General features: G+C 41.5%; 1 protein-coding gene across 1 annotated transcript in view; it reads left to right on the forward strand.

Annotated features, from left to right (window-relative positions):
• The window catches only part of BRI3BP (BRI3 binding protein), a 23,914-nt gene extending 15,532 nt beyond the window's left edge, over positions 1–8,382 (forward strand). The window contains exons 2-3 of the mRNA XM_077293265.1: positions 1,714–1,816; positions 7,049–8,382. Coding sequence (XP_077149380.1) covers positions 1,714–1,816; positions 7,049–7,467 — 522 coding nt within the window. The 3' untranslated portion in view covers positions 7,468–8,382. The remainder of the gene's footprint in view (positions 1–1,713; positions 1,817–7,048) is intronic.
• Positions 8,383–18,676: the final 10,294 nt, after the last annotated feature.

An 18,676-nucleotide genomic window follows, 5' to 3' on the forward strand; every position in this document is an offset into this window, starting at 1 on the left:
TTAAAAAAAAAAAAAAGTTAAAGGATCAAACTTAAAGGGAACCTGTCACCCCCAAAATGGAAGATGAGCTAAGCCTACCGGCATCAGGGGCTTATCTACAGCATTCTGGAAGTCCCCGATGTATCCTGAAAGATGAGAAAAAGAGGTTAGATTATACTCACCCAGGGGCGGTCCGGTCCGATGGGCGTCGCGGTCCGATCCGGGGCCTCCCATCATCTTACGATGACGTCCTCTTCTTGTCTTCACGTTGCAGCTCCGGCACAGGCGTACTTTGTCTGCCCTGTTGAAGGCAGAGCAAAGTACTGCAGTGCGCGGGCGCTGGGCCCCTCAACAGGGCAGACAAAGTACGGGGCATGTCCAGTGTAAATTGTCAGAAATTTGGTGCATTTAGCTTAGAAAATGGTCCCCGATTATTCTTTTGTACGTGACAATTGGGCCACGTTCACACGTTCAGTATTTGGTCAGTATTTTACATCTGTATTTATAAACCACATTCAGAGGAAAAGTATAATAGAAGCACGTCACCACTTCTGTGTTGCTCACCCACTCCTTTGGTTTTGGCTCCGTGGCCTTATGCAATGGAGAGAAAGATTTGATTACGATTAGAAGCCATCAGAGAGGAGCACTGCTATCTATTTCCAGCAGATTACAGGGCATTGATAGTGTGGTGTGCATGAGCACTAAGGGTATGTGCACACGTTCAGGATTTCTTGCAGAAATTTCCTGAAGAAAACCGGAAATTTTCTGCAAGAAATCCGCATTTTTTTTTGCGTTTTTTTCGCGTTTTTTTAGCATTCTGCAAGCGTAATTAGCTTGCAGAATGCTAAAGTTTTCCAAGCGATCTGTAGCATCGCTTGGAAAACTGACTGACAGGTTGGTCACACTTGTCAAACATAGCGTTTGACAAGTGTGACCAACTTTTTACTATAGATGCAGCTTATGCAGCATCTATAGTAAAAGAGAGAATGTTTAAAAATAATAAAAAAAATAAAAAAATGCTTATACTCACCCAGACATCTCCTCACCGGCGTCCGGCTCCTCTTCCTATAGCTGGTCTGTGCGCACAGGACCTTCCGTGACGTCACGGTCACGTGAGCGGTCACATGACCGCTCACGACCAATCACAGGACAGTGACGTCATCGGCAGGTCTTTCGCCGCACACCAGCTACAGAAACCGAACGGCAGCGTGCAGTGGAGGCGGGAAGACATCGAGGGTGAGTATAGGACTGTTTTTTATTTTAATTCTTATTTTTTGACCACTTATATGGTGCCCAGTGCGTGGAGGAGAGTCTCCTCTCCTCCACCCTGGGTACCAACCGCACATAATCTGCTTACTTCCCGCATGGTGTGCACAGCCCCGTGCGGGAAGTAAGCAGATCAATGGACCCCTAGGTGTGCGGAATCCCCTGCAATGCCGCATTTTAATGAACATGTTGCTTTTTTTTCCGCGATGCGATTTTTTCGCGGGAAAAAAAGGCTACATTTGCACAAAAAATGCGGAATACACTTAAAATAATAGGAGGCATATGTAAGCGTTTTTTTCGCGTTTTTATAGCGAAAAAAACGCGAAAAATACTGAACGTGTGCACATGGCCTAACAGTGCAATCTCTGTAGTCACACCGTCACCATCACTTTTTAGTACGATGCATTGATTGTGTCCATGGAGCCGCCTGAATTTGTAGTAATTCGTATTCCTTGTTTCTTTTGTTAGTTCTTCTCACGACTAACTGAACGCTTTGTGTATGGAGTTGATGTGTTGGTGGAAACTGTGTGGAGAATATGGACAGATCTGCTGGATGTCCTAGGGATTGACGGTGAGTAGGTTATTTAAAGCGTGTCTTCCTTCTTAAAAGGATTGCTAACGCTCTAGATAAGGTTGCTTAGTGAGGAAAGATCTTCGTAATGTCACATTTAATGTGATGTAACATTAACAAAAGAAAACAAATGCATAGAGGAAGTACAAACCTACAATGAACAAATCACATATAAAAGTTAAAGGGGTTGCCACTACTAAGACAATCCCTTCTAAAACACCAAGCTTGCGGGCCATTTCCCCATTCAGACACGTGAAAATAATGAAATAGGCACACTCCTTTACAACAAGCTCTATGATCTGTTTTTTAAATGTATCTACTGTCATTGTCACAGTAACTTTGTCACTGACAAAATATCTTGCAACTGATGGCTGCAAAGTTCTCTGCTCCTTTGTTTGGCTGGAAGAGCTGGGCACTGGTTCATTGGTTTGGATGCCGTCTTTCTCATCCACTGCTTTCAGTACTTCTGGATGAAAGCGCTGTAAATGTCTCTTTAGATTAGAAGCTCTGGTAGGAGCATTTTAATCTTTGCCTGAATATGCACTGATCTTGGCTTCACAGCATTTGTTTTCGTCTGGATCATTTGTCATACACTGACAGACATAATGTTTTCTATCTTGAGTGATGGTGAAATGTTCAAATACAGCTGATTTAATGTGATGCCGCTTTGACATTATCAGGTTTTTAATTCTGCATTCACAATCCAAATGACAATTGTTTTTCCTAAAAACAATTGTACAAAATTGCCAGGTCGTACAACTGATATAGTGGTCAGTAATACTGTTATTCCTCATGTACTCACAGTTAACTGATGCAAAGTTTGTTGAAAGGATAATACTTCTTACAGTCTTCCTCTTCTGTGTAGCAACTGTGAGATGCTTGGAAGACGCACACCTAGTAAACATCTAGTCTAGAGGAGGAGCTTTACTACTAAGAATTTGCAACACATTTCACTTTCAGTTTCATACATTGTAAGTAGGGGGGTTGGGGCAGCATGAGGTTAACCAAGTATAAGATTAGATAAGGGTAGTGGAGAACATTGACACACAAGAAGTAAAGGCCCCGTCACACATAGCGAGATCGCTAGCGAGATCGCTGCTGAGTCACAAGTTTTGTGACGCAACAGCGACCTCAGTAGCGATCTCGCTATGTGTGACACGTACCAGCGACCCGGCCCCTGCTGCGAGATCGCTGGTCGTGTCGGAATGGCCTGGGCCGTTTTTTGGTCGTTGAGGTCCCGCTGACATCGCTGAATCGGTGTGTGTGACACCGATCCAGCGATGTCTTCACTGGTAACCAGGGTAAACATCATGTTACTAAGCGCAGGGCCGCGCTTAGTAACCCGATGTTTACCCTTGTTACCAGCGTAAATGTAAAAAAAAAAAAAAACAGTACATACTCACCATCTGATGTCCGTCAGGTCCCTTGCCGTCTGCTTCCCACACTGACTGAGCGCTGCAAAGTGAAAGTGAAAGTACAGCACAGCGGTGACGTCACCGCTGCGCTCTGCTCTCACTGTACGGCGGCACTCAGTCAGAGCGGGAAGCAGACGGCAAGGGACCTGACGGACATCAGATGGTGAGTATGTACTGTTTTTTTTTTTTTGGTAACCAGGGTAAACATCGGGTTACTAAGCGTGGCCCTGCGCTTAGTAACCCGATGTTTACCCTGGTTACCCGGGTGCTGCAGGGGGACTTCGGCATCGTTGAAGACAGTTTCAACGATGCCGAAGTCGTTCCCCTGATCGTTGGTCGCTGGAGAGAGCTGTCTGTGTGACAGCTCCCCAGCGACCACACAGCGACTTACCAACGATCACGGCCAGGTCGTATCGCTGGTCGTGATCGTTGGTAAATCGCTATGTGTGACGGGGCCTTAAGAAATGTCTCTATCTCCAGCAGAACTGCTTATCACTGTTGTTCATAGTTTGATAGAACATATATATTTGAGTAACATTTATAAAAATTCATATGAAAGTTCAATTATGAAATATTAATACATTTTTTTAAAGCTGGAGTCGGTACATTTCTACCGACTCCAACCAAAACTAACTCCGACTCCATGACTCCGACTCCACAGCCCTGATTACTAGCCTGGGAAGCTCCATGGATATTACCCCCTTCCCAGGCTATAAACATCTGCCTTTCCCTCTGCTGGTTCCAAAAATTGCGCGGGAGCCCACCCCATTTTTTCCATTAAATAATCGTTTATTAATTAAATGCATGTCCAGTAATTTGCACACACTATTCTATATGTATGTACTGTATGTAATCCATCGCTTCTATCATGTCTGCTCCTGGAGTGATTTTACAGAAGCAAGCAGATGAATTACTGGCTTTTCTTCTATCTTTTTCAGTTCAATATAAATACATACAATACAGACCAAAAATTTGGACACACCTTCTCAGTTAAAGATTTCTCTGTATTTTCATGACTATGAAAATTGTACATTCACACTGAAGGCATCAAAACTATGAATTAACACATGTGGAATTATATACTTAACAAAAAAGTGTGAAACAACTGAAAATATGTCTTATATTCTGGGTTTTTCAAAGTAGCCACCTTTTGCTTTGACTGCTTTGCACACTCTTGGCATTCTCTTGATGAGCTTCAAGAGGTAGTCACAGGGAATGGTTTTCACGTCAGGTTTAAGTGGGATTTCTTGCCTTATAAATGGGGTTGGGATAATCAGTTGTTGAGCAGAAGTCTGGTGGATACACAGCTGATAGTCCTACTGAATAGACTGTTAGCTGCTTTTTTCTTGCCATAATACAAATTCTAAGTAAAGAAAAACGACTGGCCATCACTACTTTAAGAAATGAAGGTCAGTCAGTCTGAAAAATTGGGAAAACTTTGAAAGTGTCCTCAAGTGCAGTGGCAAAAACCATCAAGCGCTACAAAGAAACTGGTTCACATGAGGATCGCCCCAGGAAAGGAAGACCAAGAGTCACCTCTGCTTCTGAGGATACGTTTATCCGAGTCACCAGCCTCAGAAATCGCAGGTTAACAGCAGCTCAGATTAGAGACCAGGTCAATGCCACACAGAGTTCTAGCAGCAGACACATCTCTACAACAACTGTTAAGAGGAGACTTTGTGCAGCAGGCCTTCATGGTAAAATAGCTGCTAGGAAACCACTGCTAAGGACAGACAGCAATCAGAAGAGACTTGTTTGGGCTAAAGAACACAAGGAATGGACATTAGACCAATGGAAATCTGTGCTTTGGTCTGATGAGTCCAAATTTGAGATCTTTGGTTCCAACCACCGTGTCTTTGTGCGATGCAGAAAAGGTGAACGGATGGACTCTACATGCCTGGTTCCCAACGTGAAGCATGGAGGAGGAGGTGTGATGGTGTGGGGGTGCTTTGCTGGTGACACTGTTGGGATTTATTCAAAATTGAAGGCATACTGAACCAGCATGGCTACCACAGCATCTTGCAGTGGCATGCTATTCCATCCGGTTTGTGTTTAGTTGGACCATCATTTATTTTTCAACAGGACAATGACCCCAAACACACCTCCAGGCTGTGTAAGGGCTATTTGACCAAGAAGCAGAGTTATGGGGTGCTACGCCAGATGACCTGGCCTCTACAGTCACCAGACCTGAACCCAATTGAGATGGTTTGGGGTGAGCTGGACCGCAGAGTGAAGGCAAAAGGGCCAACAAGTGCTAAGCATCTCTGGGAACTCCTTTAAGATTGTTGGAAGACCATTCCCGGTGACTCCCTCTTGAAGCTCATCAAGAGAATGCCAAGAGTGTGCAAAGCAGTCATCAAAGCAAAAGGTGGCTACTTTGAACCTAGAATATGACATATTTTCAGTTGTTTCACACTTTTCTATTAAGTATATAATTCCACATGTGTTAATTCATAGTTTTGATGCCTTCAGTGTGAATTTACAATTTTCATAGTCATGAAAATACAGAAAAATCTTTAAATGAGGTGTGTCCAAACTTTTGGTCTAAAATATATATATTTAATATATTTTATATATATATATATATATATATATATATATATATATATATATATATATATATATATATATATATATATATATATATATATATATATATATAGCACTGTGCTTTTTTTTTTTTTTTCTCGCATCCATTGACTTGCATTGGCGAGTCTTGTCCGAGTTATCCAGCACGTTGTGATTATTTTTCTCAGTCTGATTTCAGCTGAGAAAAAAATCGCATGTAACTCATTGAATATTAACATTGGTCAGTGCAGTCCGATTTTTTTTTTTTTTTTTTTTTTTTAAATCGGATTGCACTCGTCCGTTTTTCTCACAAATGGGTATGAGCCCTTAGACTGACCATCAAAACGAGATTAATGGTGCTCTAGCGTTAACCAAATTCCCTTTTTATTATAGCCTCATCATAAATGGCTGAGTCGCAAACCAGGTACAGTTGCCATTAAAAGGAGACTGTCAATGAGTTTTTGCTATGTAATCTGAGGACAGCATGAGGAGGAAGGGGTAAAAACACATATTTCAACTGTCACATGTCAGGCTGTGTGCGGTTTACTTACAATGAAGGTTTTATCACCTGTTGATTATCATTGCCAGAGCTACAGCTGTGAGTGCATGCTAGTCCAACTACACCGCTTAGGCTGTGTGCACACGTTGCAGATTTTTTGCGTTTTTTGCATGTTTTTGCTATAAAAACGCGAAAAAAACGCATACATTATGCATCCCATCATTTAGAATGCATTCCGCAATTTTTGTGCACATGATGCGTTTTTTTCTCCGCGAAAAAAACGCATCGCGGTAAAAAACGCAGCATGTTCATCAATTTTGTGGATTTCCCACTATATTATTGCATTGGGAACCTCCAGAAAAAAACGCACCAAAAACGCAAGAAAAACGCATGCGGATTTCTTGAGAAAATGTCCTGTTTTGCTCAGGAAATTTCTGCAAGAAATCCTGAACGTGTGCACATAGCCTTAACGTCACGTTGACAAAGCAGCTGCTTATCTTCCGCTCTGGTGAAGTGTGACAAACATGCAAAATAATAGGAAATCAGGAAGGAGGCAAACACTTTCTCACTTTTTTTTCCCTTTTTGTTTATCACATCGCCTGCTTTTGAACACATTTTCTATGATCTCTGAACATTCGTTTGAATAATTTTATTGTTAATTTTGTGAAATGCATTTTTTTAATCTGCTGGTTTAAAGCATAAGAAGCAAATTTAAATTAACTTTTTTTTTTTTCTGTATTTCTTTTCCAGCTTCCAACCTCACTCACTACTTTAGTCCGGCTTCAGTTGCCAGTAACCCTACTCGGGTCCTGATGCTGGTAGTGGCTGTTCTCCTGGCCTATTGGTTTGCCTCTCTCTTCCTTGGATTTTTCTTCTACATTTTACATGTGGTCTTTGGACGTTTTTTCTGGCTGGTCAGAGTGTGCCTTTTCGCTCTCTCCTGCATTTATATCCTCCAGAAGTATGAAGGAGAACCGGAGCACGCCGTGGTGCCTCTTTGTTTTGTTGTAGCCATCTACTTTATGACGGGGCCAGTTGGCGTTTACTGGAGGAGGAATAACAACAACCACCTGGAAGACAAGATCGATCACTTAGACAATCAGATCAGGCTATTAAATATCCGTCTCTCAAGGGTCATAGAAAGTCTGGATAGAGCCAACGAGCAGTAAACCTCATGTTTGGTAGATGACACCAGCCCCCTCTAGCACATAAGGCACTCTTGTTTATAAGCCGGCTGTTTGATGTGAGTCTACACTGTCATCAGATTATGGATCTTTGTGGCTGAAAAATAATCTTAATCGGAATAAGCCAAAAAATTAAACAATTTTGCCAATTTAGAATTTCAGATAAAAAAACAAAAAACTTATCGTGGGGTTCGTATAATAGTATCAATCCTACTGCTAGCTTAAATTGTAGAATAGAGGATTTTTCTACTTTGCTATATAATGTATTGTAGGCCTTCCAAAAGTCTGACTCTTGTTTTTAGGGTTATTCTCTAAAATACTGTTAGAGTAGAGTTTCAATTCCTTAGCCAATTTTCTCATTTCTCTGAACATCCGAGCATCTGCAGCGAGTTCAGAATCCCCCTCAATTAATTTTTTAGTTCCATCAACAAACTGTGAGCCCCCCCATTAAACTCCATAGAAAGAATCTGCATTTCATTCGCCGCTCATTTGTTAAACATTTTTTCCCAAAGGTGTCAGGATCAATTTTGCCGGTACCAATATATTTGGTTACTATTATAGAATATTTTTTGCTTTAAGAGCACCTTTTAAGGCTAGGCTTTCACATAGGTTTGTGCAGGTGATCTGCACCAATATCTTACCAAGGGAAAAAAAAGCTTCTAAATCTGTTTATATGGAAATCAAATTTTCTGTTCATACGGGGAGTTTTTTTAAGCATTCTCTGTCTTGGAGAGCTTTAGTAAAAAACGCCCTCAGGGGAAAACAAAAAAAAAAGTACATGTTACTTCTTTGACCTAGATATTGCATTAATGCACTCCAAACTAGATACTGTCCAATCAAAAGGCTGAAAAAAACCTAGATGTTCCAAAACCACTTCAGAGACAAAATAGACAAAAATGGGACATTTCCTGTAGTGGTTTTCGCTTGGGGCAAAAAAACCTCAATCTTTGAAAGCCTTAAAAAAAATAAAAACAAAAAACCTCTGCGCATAGCCTTAAAGTGACAGCACTCTTTAAGTACATTATGTAAGGCTGGAAACATTGTTTTTGATTCAGGTTTTTTAAGTGAACCCTGATCCACATCTGGCTTTGGCTTAAAAACTGCATCAAAAAGTAAATGATTCCAGTCTGTTATTCTCATCTTTTTAAGATATCACTAGTGATGAGCGAGTAAACTCGTTGCTCGGGTGGTCTCCGAGTATTTGTAAGTGCTCAGAGATTTAGTTTTTGTTGACGCAGCTGTGGCTGCTATTCAGCCTGAGTACATGTGGGGGTTGCCTAGTTGCTAGGGAATCCCCACATGTAATCAAGCTGTCTAATAGCCGCAAATCATGCAGCTGTGGCAAGGAAAACTAAATCTGCGAGCAGTCACAAATACTCGGAGACCACCCGAGCGTGCTCGGGAAAACCTGCCTTTCTGGTGTCTACTCCCTTCGCTCTTACTCTGGCATAGAGGAGAATGACAACAAATGATCCATTTTCACAGGGGCCTCATAGATCCTGTTGATTTATCTATTGATCCTATTTTAAAAGTTCTATTTTTTTTTTTATGACCTCAAATGACATCCCGGTGAAATGTAAACCAGTATGAAGTCTTCTTCGTTGGGTAGGATCCACACTCTGATTAGAGATTGGATCCCTATAATGCAAGTGTGCACTAAGCTAATCTCTTGGTTTTTTGTGTGTGTTTTTTTTTTTTTTTTTTTTCCTTGAGTGGAAGCCAGATTTCTCAGTGACCTTAAAGTCATTTTTCTTTCCCTTTCTTAGTAGTAAGACCAATTTGACACAAGCTGAAATGTACTCACTCCTGTGAAATTGGCGCTAAGGTTCAAGAAGAAAGTATCTAAAATATGTATTGGAAGAAAGTGTTATTTATGTGCATCCTTCACAGCAGCTCACTGCCTAAAGTCTTGCATCTGCTAAGAATATCCGTGTGTATAAAATCTGTATCGGTTTTGACTTGTGCTTTTCTAGATATATATATATATATATATATATATATCAAGATAATATTTTTAAATAGGAAGTAATTACTGTTGTGGTTTTCTACTTTTTTGTGCTTTGTACACAATTGTGTGCATTACTTAGGTAGAATATACATAGACAATTCTACGTGCTGTTACCGCTGTGCTTTATGTTGTACTACACTTTGTAGAATAGCGGGTTTTATTAGACAAGTTTATATCGTATTGGTTTTTTTTAACGTGTTGTCTTCGGTTGTAGGGGGTGGATTAAAACTTACTTTCCAAATTTTCCTTGGTGGGAAATTTAGCAGCTTAATGTCTCCACGCCTGTTGCTGCTTAGATCTTTCTCAGGGTTTGACAAGCGGCAGTAACCTAGTTGTGTTCAGTCCGTTACTTTTGTGCCCATTTGCCATTATTTTTCCTTCTGTTTGTGATGACGCAGAGTGACTAAGCCATTTTAACATTTTGTGCTGTATAGGTTTCTGGATTCCTTTTCAGGTAATATTTTACTGTAAAATTTTGCGATTCATACTCGCATCACTTTGTAGGGAATCATGTGGTCAATTCATGGGCTGAATTTGATACATTGTCTGGACCTGATATATATTTTTTTATTTTTGGGGGGTCATGTAGTTCTTACATAATTGTTTTATGCCTGGATAACTTTCTTATATAAATAGGAAAACATAAATCCATATGTTTTATTTGATTGTAGAGGTATGATCTGTAAAGTTTATGGCTGTTCCCACCTTTGATCTTTACCCCTTGGCAAAGACCAAAAAATGCATACTTGGCACAGTGAATAAAAAGGACCATATCACTGGAACCATATGTTGGACTTTTACAAAAAAAATAGGAATAAAACATAAGCAAAAACTAGATACTTTTGACCTGGCAACAGGTCCTCCTTAACTAAGAGACCGCATAGGTGTACTAAAAATTATTGTGAGATACTAGTAGACCCCATCTGAAAAGTTAATGGACAGGACGTTGGTTGTCTAACTCTTTGAAACATCACTAGCTAGTTATGGGGGGGGGGGGGGGGGAGAGATAATTTTGTATTCCTCTTCCTAGTCTACTTGAATTTAGAGGTGATGGTTATTTGTTAGTGTACCCTAAAGGCAGCAAAGAATTCCTTTTGGTTTAGTTCCATAGTGTGTATCTTTTTTCTTTTTATGTGCACTGTCGCTCCATTTATTCTAATAGGGGTACTGAAAACAAGCTATGCGTTGCGCTCGGCTATCTGTCAGTCCCACTAAGAATGAAAGGAGCAGAGGTGCACATGATTGAGCACATCTCCATTCAGGTGATGCTCTTCCGATCCCCTTTCTTGGAAGTTCTGGGGACCTCCAGTGATAACTTTATCCCAGGAGATGGTGGGTAGTGTTAAAACTTGAGAATACCCCATTAACAACATTTAGAAATGTGTTATATGGCCTAGGTAACAATAGACTGGAGATGTTCAGTGATTTGTGTAAAGGTCATTGCGTAGGGAAGGGGAGAAGGTGAGCTGTGAATGGTGAATTCTGTGTAATCTATGTAGTGGTGTTGTGATTGTAAACCGCCTGTAATAAGAGGAAAAAATAACCTCATTTTTGGATCTGTATGTATATATTTTTTTTAATCTAGATGATGAAATTGAGAAGTGAAAACAATATCGCCCCGAATTCTTAAAAATATGTTGAACATAAAACCTTGTCTGAGGGCAACCTTGTCTGATTTGCTATGTCTTTCCTCATGTGCAGGCATTGCGGGAGCTTAGGTATCTATGGCTATGACCACTGATAGTGACTGTTAGCAAGTTGCTAGTAGTCGTAACTAGAGATGAGCGAATATGTTCTGAAAACGATCGCCGAATTTGCCATCTTTGTGTCGAATTTATGTTTGACGATCATTTCCTAATATATTCGCTCATCTCTACTCCCATTGACTCCAATGGCGTTCGGCGAATATTGCAAATACAGCGATCGTAATCCAAACTGAATATTGAAATATTTGCTCATCTCTAGTCGTAACCATGGATACCTAAGGTCCTGCAATGCCTGCACATGAGAAAAGAAATATAGCGAATAAGAAGAACTATACTACATTTCTAATTGGAGGTATTTTCTATTATTATTATTATTATTATTATTATTATTATTATTACACTTGCTACACATTGGGATAGGATCTTGTAGATGGGAATAGCCCCTTTTAAGCTTCTGGGCAGATTTGGAGGGATACATAGTGGGTAATCTTTGTAGTAAAAATGTATAGGCATCTTCACGGTATTCCCATGTGCTGTTCCTATAATTGGCATCACTATTTACATTCATGTAGGAAATAGTTTGTATGTCTATGGTGCACCCTTCTTCTAAGCTCCGAGAGGGTAGCCAAACCACTGCAGCTGACGATCAGTGACAGTACTGCACTTCATCCTAGAAACGTTTATTATCTTCACATACGCAGATTCTTTCTTGTACCCTCACATAGCTGCCACCACTGTTAGTTGCAGATGGGTACACATCCTACTACTCAGGAATATTAGATTAGCACTGATGCTGACACCATACCTTGTATATAGCCTAACCTAGGAAAATGTAGAGCAGAAAGTACGAAATACATAGTCTAGGTATGGGACCTTGTGCTTTAACTGGCAAGCATGCAGCTGATTCACATAGTTGTCCTGATGACTTTTGTTGGGGCTGCAAATGTATAACACTGGAAAGATCCTGCCGGAGATGGTGTATACAGTGCGGAAAAAAGCATTTGATACACCGCTGATTTTGCAAGTTTTAAATAATGGAAGGGTCTGTAATTTTTATTGGAGGTACGCTTCAACTGTGAGAGATTAGAATCTAAAAATGAAAAACAAAATCAATTTTCATTTTATTGCATGAAATATGTATTTGATGCAATAGAAAAACAGAACTTAATGGAGCCTGTCAGGTCCCCCATGCCCTCCGACCCAGCAGCATTCTCCTATGTAGGACTAAATTCCCTGCCCTAACCATCCCAGTATGTTTTTCTGTACAAATGAGGTTTCAAAAAATGCATTTATATTGTCCCCGTTTCCTATGCTAATGAGGGCTTTGACTAGTCAGTGGGGCGTTAGTTGCCCCAGTCAGCCCTCTTTCCATGTCATCATGCCCCTGTAGGTGTGATAACATAATTTGCATGCGAGGGGTCATCACTGCTCATGCAGATCTGGCGCATGTGCGTCTCACATTCCGGCAGCGTCCTTGTCTGTGTTCCCGGTTTAGAGGTGCGCACTGCTCATGACTGGAAGCCATCTGCTAAGCTTCTGGACATGTACAGTGCGCCTCTGAAGCTGGGAAGTGTACAGCTGCCTGCAGAGGTGCAGTGACGCTCCCGAAACGTGCGTGTGTGCAAGATTTGCAGGGACTGACAATGGCGGCTCCTGCAAACTATTATCATGCCCTCGGGGGCATGATAACCTGGAAAGAGGGCTGACTAGTCTGGAGCAACTAATGTCCCATCGACTAGTCAAAGCCCTCATTAGCATGAAGAAGCTGGGACAATATAAATGCTTTTTTTAAACCTCATTTATACAAAAAAAAATGTTATACAGGGCTGGGTAGGCAGAGAATTTACTCATAAATCAGTGAATGCTGCTGGGTTGGAGGGCATAGGGGACCTGACAGGTTCCGTTTAATATTTGGTATAGAATCCTTTGTTTGCAAATAGAGAGGTAAGACATTTCCCGTAGCTCCCAAATTTGCAGAAAGTATTTTGACCCACTCCTCCATACAAATCTTCTCCAGGTCTTTCAACATTCGTGACTGTGCCTGGGTAACATTGCATTTCAGATGCCTCCAAAGATTTTTCTATTGGGTTCAGGTCTGGAGACTGGCTAGGCCAACTCCAGGACCTTGAAATGGTGCTCAATGAGCCACTCCTTTGTTGTCCTGGCTGTGTGTGTTTCAGGCGATTGTCATGCTGAAAGACCCAGCCATGACCCATCTTCAATGTGTTTCCTTAGGGAAGGAGGTTGTTGGCAAAAATCTTGCGATACATGACCCCATCCTTCCTCCCCTCAATACGGAGCAGTCATCCTGTCCCTTTGCAGAAAAGCACACCCAAAGTAAGAGGTTTCACTCACTATGCTTCACAGTTGGGACGGTGTTCTTGGTGTTGTACTCATCCTTCTTCCTCCAAAAACGGCAAGTGGAGTTGATGCCAAAAAGTTCGATTTTTGGTCTCATCTGACTTTCTCCCATGCTTCCTCTTGAACATCCAGATGGTCATTGATAGTGTTGAGCGATACCTTCCGATATTCAAAAGTATCGGTATCTGATTGGATCGGCCGATATCCAAAAAATATCGGATATCGCTGATACCGATGCCAATACAAGTCAATGGGACACAAATATCGGAAGTGATCCTGGATGGTTCCCAGGGTCTGAAGGAGAGCAGACTCTCCTTCAGGCCCTGGGATCCATATTCATGTGAAAAATAAAGAATAAAAATAAAAAATATGGATATACTCACCCCTCCGACGGCCCCTGGCTCTCACCGGTGCAAGCGTCTGCCTCCGTTCCTAAGAATGCAGTGCGTGAAGGACCTGCGATGACGTCGCGGTCACGTGCCGGTCACCCGACCAATCACAAGACAGCGACGTCATCACAGGTCCTACACTCACTGCATTCTTAGGAACGGAGGCTGCCGGTTGCACCGCTGAGAGCCATGGGCCGTCGGAGGGGTGAGTATATCCATATTTTTATTCTTTATTTTTTACATGAATATGGATCCCAGGGCCTGAAGGAGAGTCTGCTCTCCTCCAGACCCTGGTAACCATACGCACCGCACACGCCGAAGATGACTGGGAATTTATATGAACTTCCGATATCACAAAAATATCGGAACTCGGTATCGGAATTCCGATACAACGAATATCGGCCGATACCTGATATTTGCAGTATCGGGATGTTCAACACTAGTCATTGAACTTCAACCTGGGCCTGGACATGTTCTGGAGTGAGCAGGGGGACCTTGTGTGCCCTGCAGGATTTAATCCATGACGGCATAGTGTGTCATTAACGGTAATGCTTGAGACTGTGGCCGCAGCTCTCTTGAGGTCATTGACCAAGTCCTCCCATGTAGTTCTGGGCTGATTCTTGACCTTTTTTCAGAATACTAATCATAATTTTATTTATGTAGCGCCAACGTATTCCTCAGCGCTTTACAATTAAGCAGTGACGTATACAGACAAAGTCAATACAAGGTAAGACAGTTTAAACAGTTGCAGTAGGCTTGAGGGCCCTGCTTACAATCTACAAAGAATCATATTTACCCCACGAGGTGAGATCTTGCATGAAGCCCCCAGATCGAGGAAGATTGACAGTCATTTTGTTTCTTCCATTTTCTAATAATTGTGCCAACAGTTGTTGTATTCTCACCAAGCTGATTGCCTATTGTACTGTAGCCCATCCCAGCCTTGTTTTGGGCTACAATTGTGTCCTTGGTGTCTTTAGACAGCTCTTTGGTCTTGGCCATGGTGAAAAGGTTGGCGTGTGATTGTGTGGACAGTTGCAATTAATGCAGGTAATGAGTGCCGAGTAGGAGGGCTTCTTAAAGAAAAACTAACAGGTCTGTGAGTGCCAGAATTCTTGCTTGTTGGTAGGTGATTAAATGCTTATTTCATGCGATAAAATGCAATTATGTACAAATCGTTCAATGTGATTTTCTGATTTTTATTTTTAGATATAGTCTCTCACAGTTGAAGTGTACCTACGATAAAAATTAGACACCTCCATTCTTTGTAGGTGGGAAAACTTGCAAAATCGTCATTGTATCAAATACTTATTTTCCCCACTGTATACTTAAATGTTGTAGTCCCCAATGTAAAATTAAAGAAAAACAGAATCCACAAGCCTCCTGCACAATTTCCCTGTGCTCTTGTGAAATTGGTTATCTGCATATCTTGTGTGGCATGTCAGCAGCCGCCACTAGAGTGCAGCACTCACACTTCTCGGGTGTATTGAAATACTTACCATCTGCCCCGGTGTCCAGCACTGCTTCGCTCCTCTCCTGACCTGAAATCACACTAGCCCACCTGTAGAGTGGCTAACTGTGGACTGGAATTCGCTTTCTCAATCTGTGTATGAAGCCTCATTTTGAATCTCATAGGCTTACATTGGGATAGCAGAACTCCCCCCACCCCCCACCCACCCCCAAAAGTGTGACCCAGAAGGTGACTGGACCGGCTCTGGTAACCTGGGAAGACTGTGGTCGGTAAGTATTTTAATACACTACAAGATGTACAAAATGCTGAGACATCTACTTTGGTAACTTGTATGTCTGCACCAGATTGCCCTTTCAGTATTAGAAAAAACAGTCCAAGGGAAGGCAATACCTAATTAGCATAACCTATACTTGCCTGACCTAGTTTTGCCACTGTCGTCCCTATCAATCTGTGCTACTACAGGTCGCCATCCATAGCTGTGATCTCAAATGTACAACACCAGAACCCTGAGGACAGTGATTGGCTGCAGTGGTCACGTTTTTAGAAGGCACCTCACTGTTGCAGTAAACAAATACTGGTGGGGACCATCAGAGTGGTCGTGGTGGATTTATCGGGTGAATATAGGCTATTTTGAGGTATTCCCTCCTTCAGGCAAATTTCCCCCGGGACGATTTAACGGTATGAGGGGGCACATTTTATAAGCGTTTATTTCATCGTGTGCAGGGAGCATAACTAAAAGAGCCACCTTGTCAGAATGCAGCATTAGTGCTGCACAAGGTGGCTCTTTCAGTTACAAACGCCTGAGGGGGGTGACAGGTTCCCTTTAACATTTGTCTATTCCTACGAAATGTCTTGGGAGACAGACTCCCTCTAGTGGCAAGGCGCGGTATTTTTGGCATTGAATTTAGGTTTGGTTATATTAAGTTTCAGTACAAAACTGTAGAAGTACCATCATGTAGTCATTATATACTTACTAGATTGGGATATATTGCTATGGAAATGTAGAATTTATACCTTTTTTTTTTTCCTTTTTAGTCCTTTGGTCTTTTGTGTCCCTTTGCTGCTAAAATGTGAACTGTGTATAACTTCTGCTACTGACGAGTGTTATAGATTAGATTCGATAAGTACAATCTCTGCACTAATAAGGATCTCGCACTGATTGGTATTGCATATATTAGAGTAGGGATTGGCAATATATTTTAAGATTTAAATATGCTTCTAGTTTTTGAGTCTTGCACTATACCAAATTGTGTCTGTGCATAATTGTAAGGTTCTATATATATTGCTACTGTCAGTGTTCTCTATAGGTGTATGGCTTAGAAATAATAGAAGATAATTTAGGAAATGCCATATCCCCCTTAGTTCTTACCTGTAATGCAGTAATCTTCATAGCTACCTAGGACTTTACGATTCTCTAGTATTAGGAAACGCTGCAATGTCATTAGACGTCACAGGGGTGTTTAAAATAATTCAAGTAGCATTACTCGCCTAGTGTGTGGTCCAGCAATCCTTGACCCGCTGGCAATGCTCCTGGTCTACCTGCTTCACTTAGTGATAAAACCATGATGCCTGTGGTATGACATGTGATCTCTGCAGCCACTGATTAGCTGCAGCGGTAAACAAAGGCTGTAAGTGCTACAGGAGGGTCAGCGCTGGGGCAGGAACACGTGATTAGCGTAATTTTTTCTTTTTTTTAGATCAATTTCAGGTGTTTTTAATGAGACTTGATAGCTGGAATAAGGAGTTTGGAGACAGCAGCACAGAGGACGTGAGCAGGGCCTCTTTAAATGTGTTGGATCAGCTTTCTAACACGAATCCTTATTTAGAATATTGTGCAGATGTTGGAATAAGGCTTTGATTATATTATTCATTAAAGGGTCTTTACTACTAAATTGAGCGTTGTCCTCAGCTCCATAGAACGTGATCCTTTACATAGAAGTATAGTAAATAAAGCAGTGGTCACACATAGTGATGAGCTAGCGTGGTCTCCCCTGTTCATGCATTTCTCATCTAGACACAGGATATATTTAGTGGGGGGAAAAAAATAAAAATAATAATAAAAAAAAAAAATATATATATATATATATATCTCTGAAAGGTTTCCCTTAGTACTTCTTATTTATGGAGACCTTCTGCTGATGGTAGTGGAGGGGTAGTGGAGGAAGGGTATATTTTTTTAAAGTAGGTTTCTTCTCATGAATCTCAGACTAAGCCACTGGTGGCAGCTCATACCCTCTTCCAATGAAGACCTTATTTTAAACCAAATAAGTAAATTAGTATAGAAATATCTTTTTGTCTTCGACGTCTATCTCTAAGGCTACGTTCACATTAGCGTTAAGCTAATGTGCGTCGGATTTGCGTCGGCGACGCAGCGGCGACGCATGCGTCATGCGCCCCCTATACTTAACATGGGGGACGCATGCGGTTTTTTTTGTTGCGTTGTGCCACACATGCGTCTTTTTTGCCGCAAGCGTCGGACCAAGAAAACGCAACAAGTTGCATTTTTCTTGCGTCCGATTTTCGGCAAAAACCGACGCATGCGTCGCAAAACGCAGCGTTTTTGCGTGCGTTTTGCCGCGTTTTTGCGTGCGTTGTGCGTTGCGTCGCCGACGCAGCGGCGCACAACGCTAGTGTGAACGTAGCCTTAGAGATGCTTTATATATGTTTATCAGAATAATTGTATGTAGAGTTTTAGTATTGCTGACTCCATTTGCCATAGTAGTATACGGAGTAAGATGGGTATCTGTGTATGCCTATACGGGTCCAAACAATGCATGGATGACATGCAGTTCTACCAGCAAAGCAAACCATGGCAAAATATTTACTGATGCTATATAAATGTGTGTATGCTTATAAAAATTAATGACATTCACGCTTAAAGGGAGTATGTCAGCAGGATTTCACTCCCTGTACTATGTATATGCGCATGTAGCCCTTTTGTAGACAAATCCAGCAAGGCCTTTACATGACCAGTCCGTTCCTCTATTACAGAGAAATATGTGTTTTTCAATTGATATGTAAATGACTTAAGAGCTGTTTGAAGATCTGAAACCTCTGTCACTCCAGCTCTATTCCCCACCCACTGTTGCCGTCTCCTACTGGACTGCCTCTATGCTGTGTGTCTTCGTGCAAAAGAGCCATCAGTCAAGCAGCAGAACTTGATGCTGAGCAGAGAATAGATCTGGAGCGACAGTCTTCAGAATTACATATGGCTCTTAAGCCGCATTTGCATATAAATTCAGACATGGATTTCTCATGAATG

Source organism: Ranitomeya variabilis, chromosome 1 (assembly GCF_051348905.1).
Source record: "Ranitomeya variabilis isolate aRanVar5 chromosome 1, aRanVar5.hap1, whole genome shotgun sequence".
Classification (NCBI taxonomy): domain Eukaryota; kingdom Metazoa; phylum Chordata; class Amphibia; order Anura; family Dendrobatidae; genus Ranitomeya; species Ranitomeya variabilis.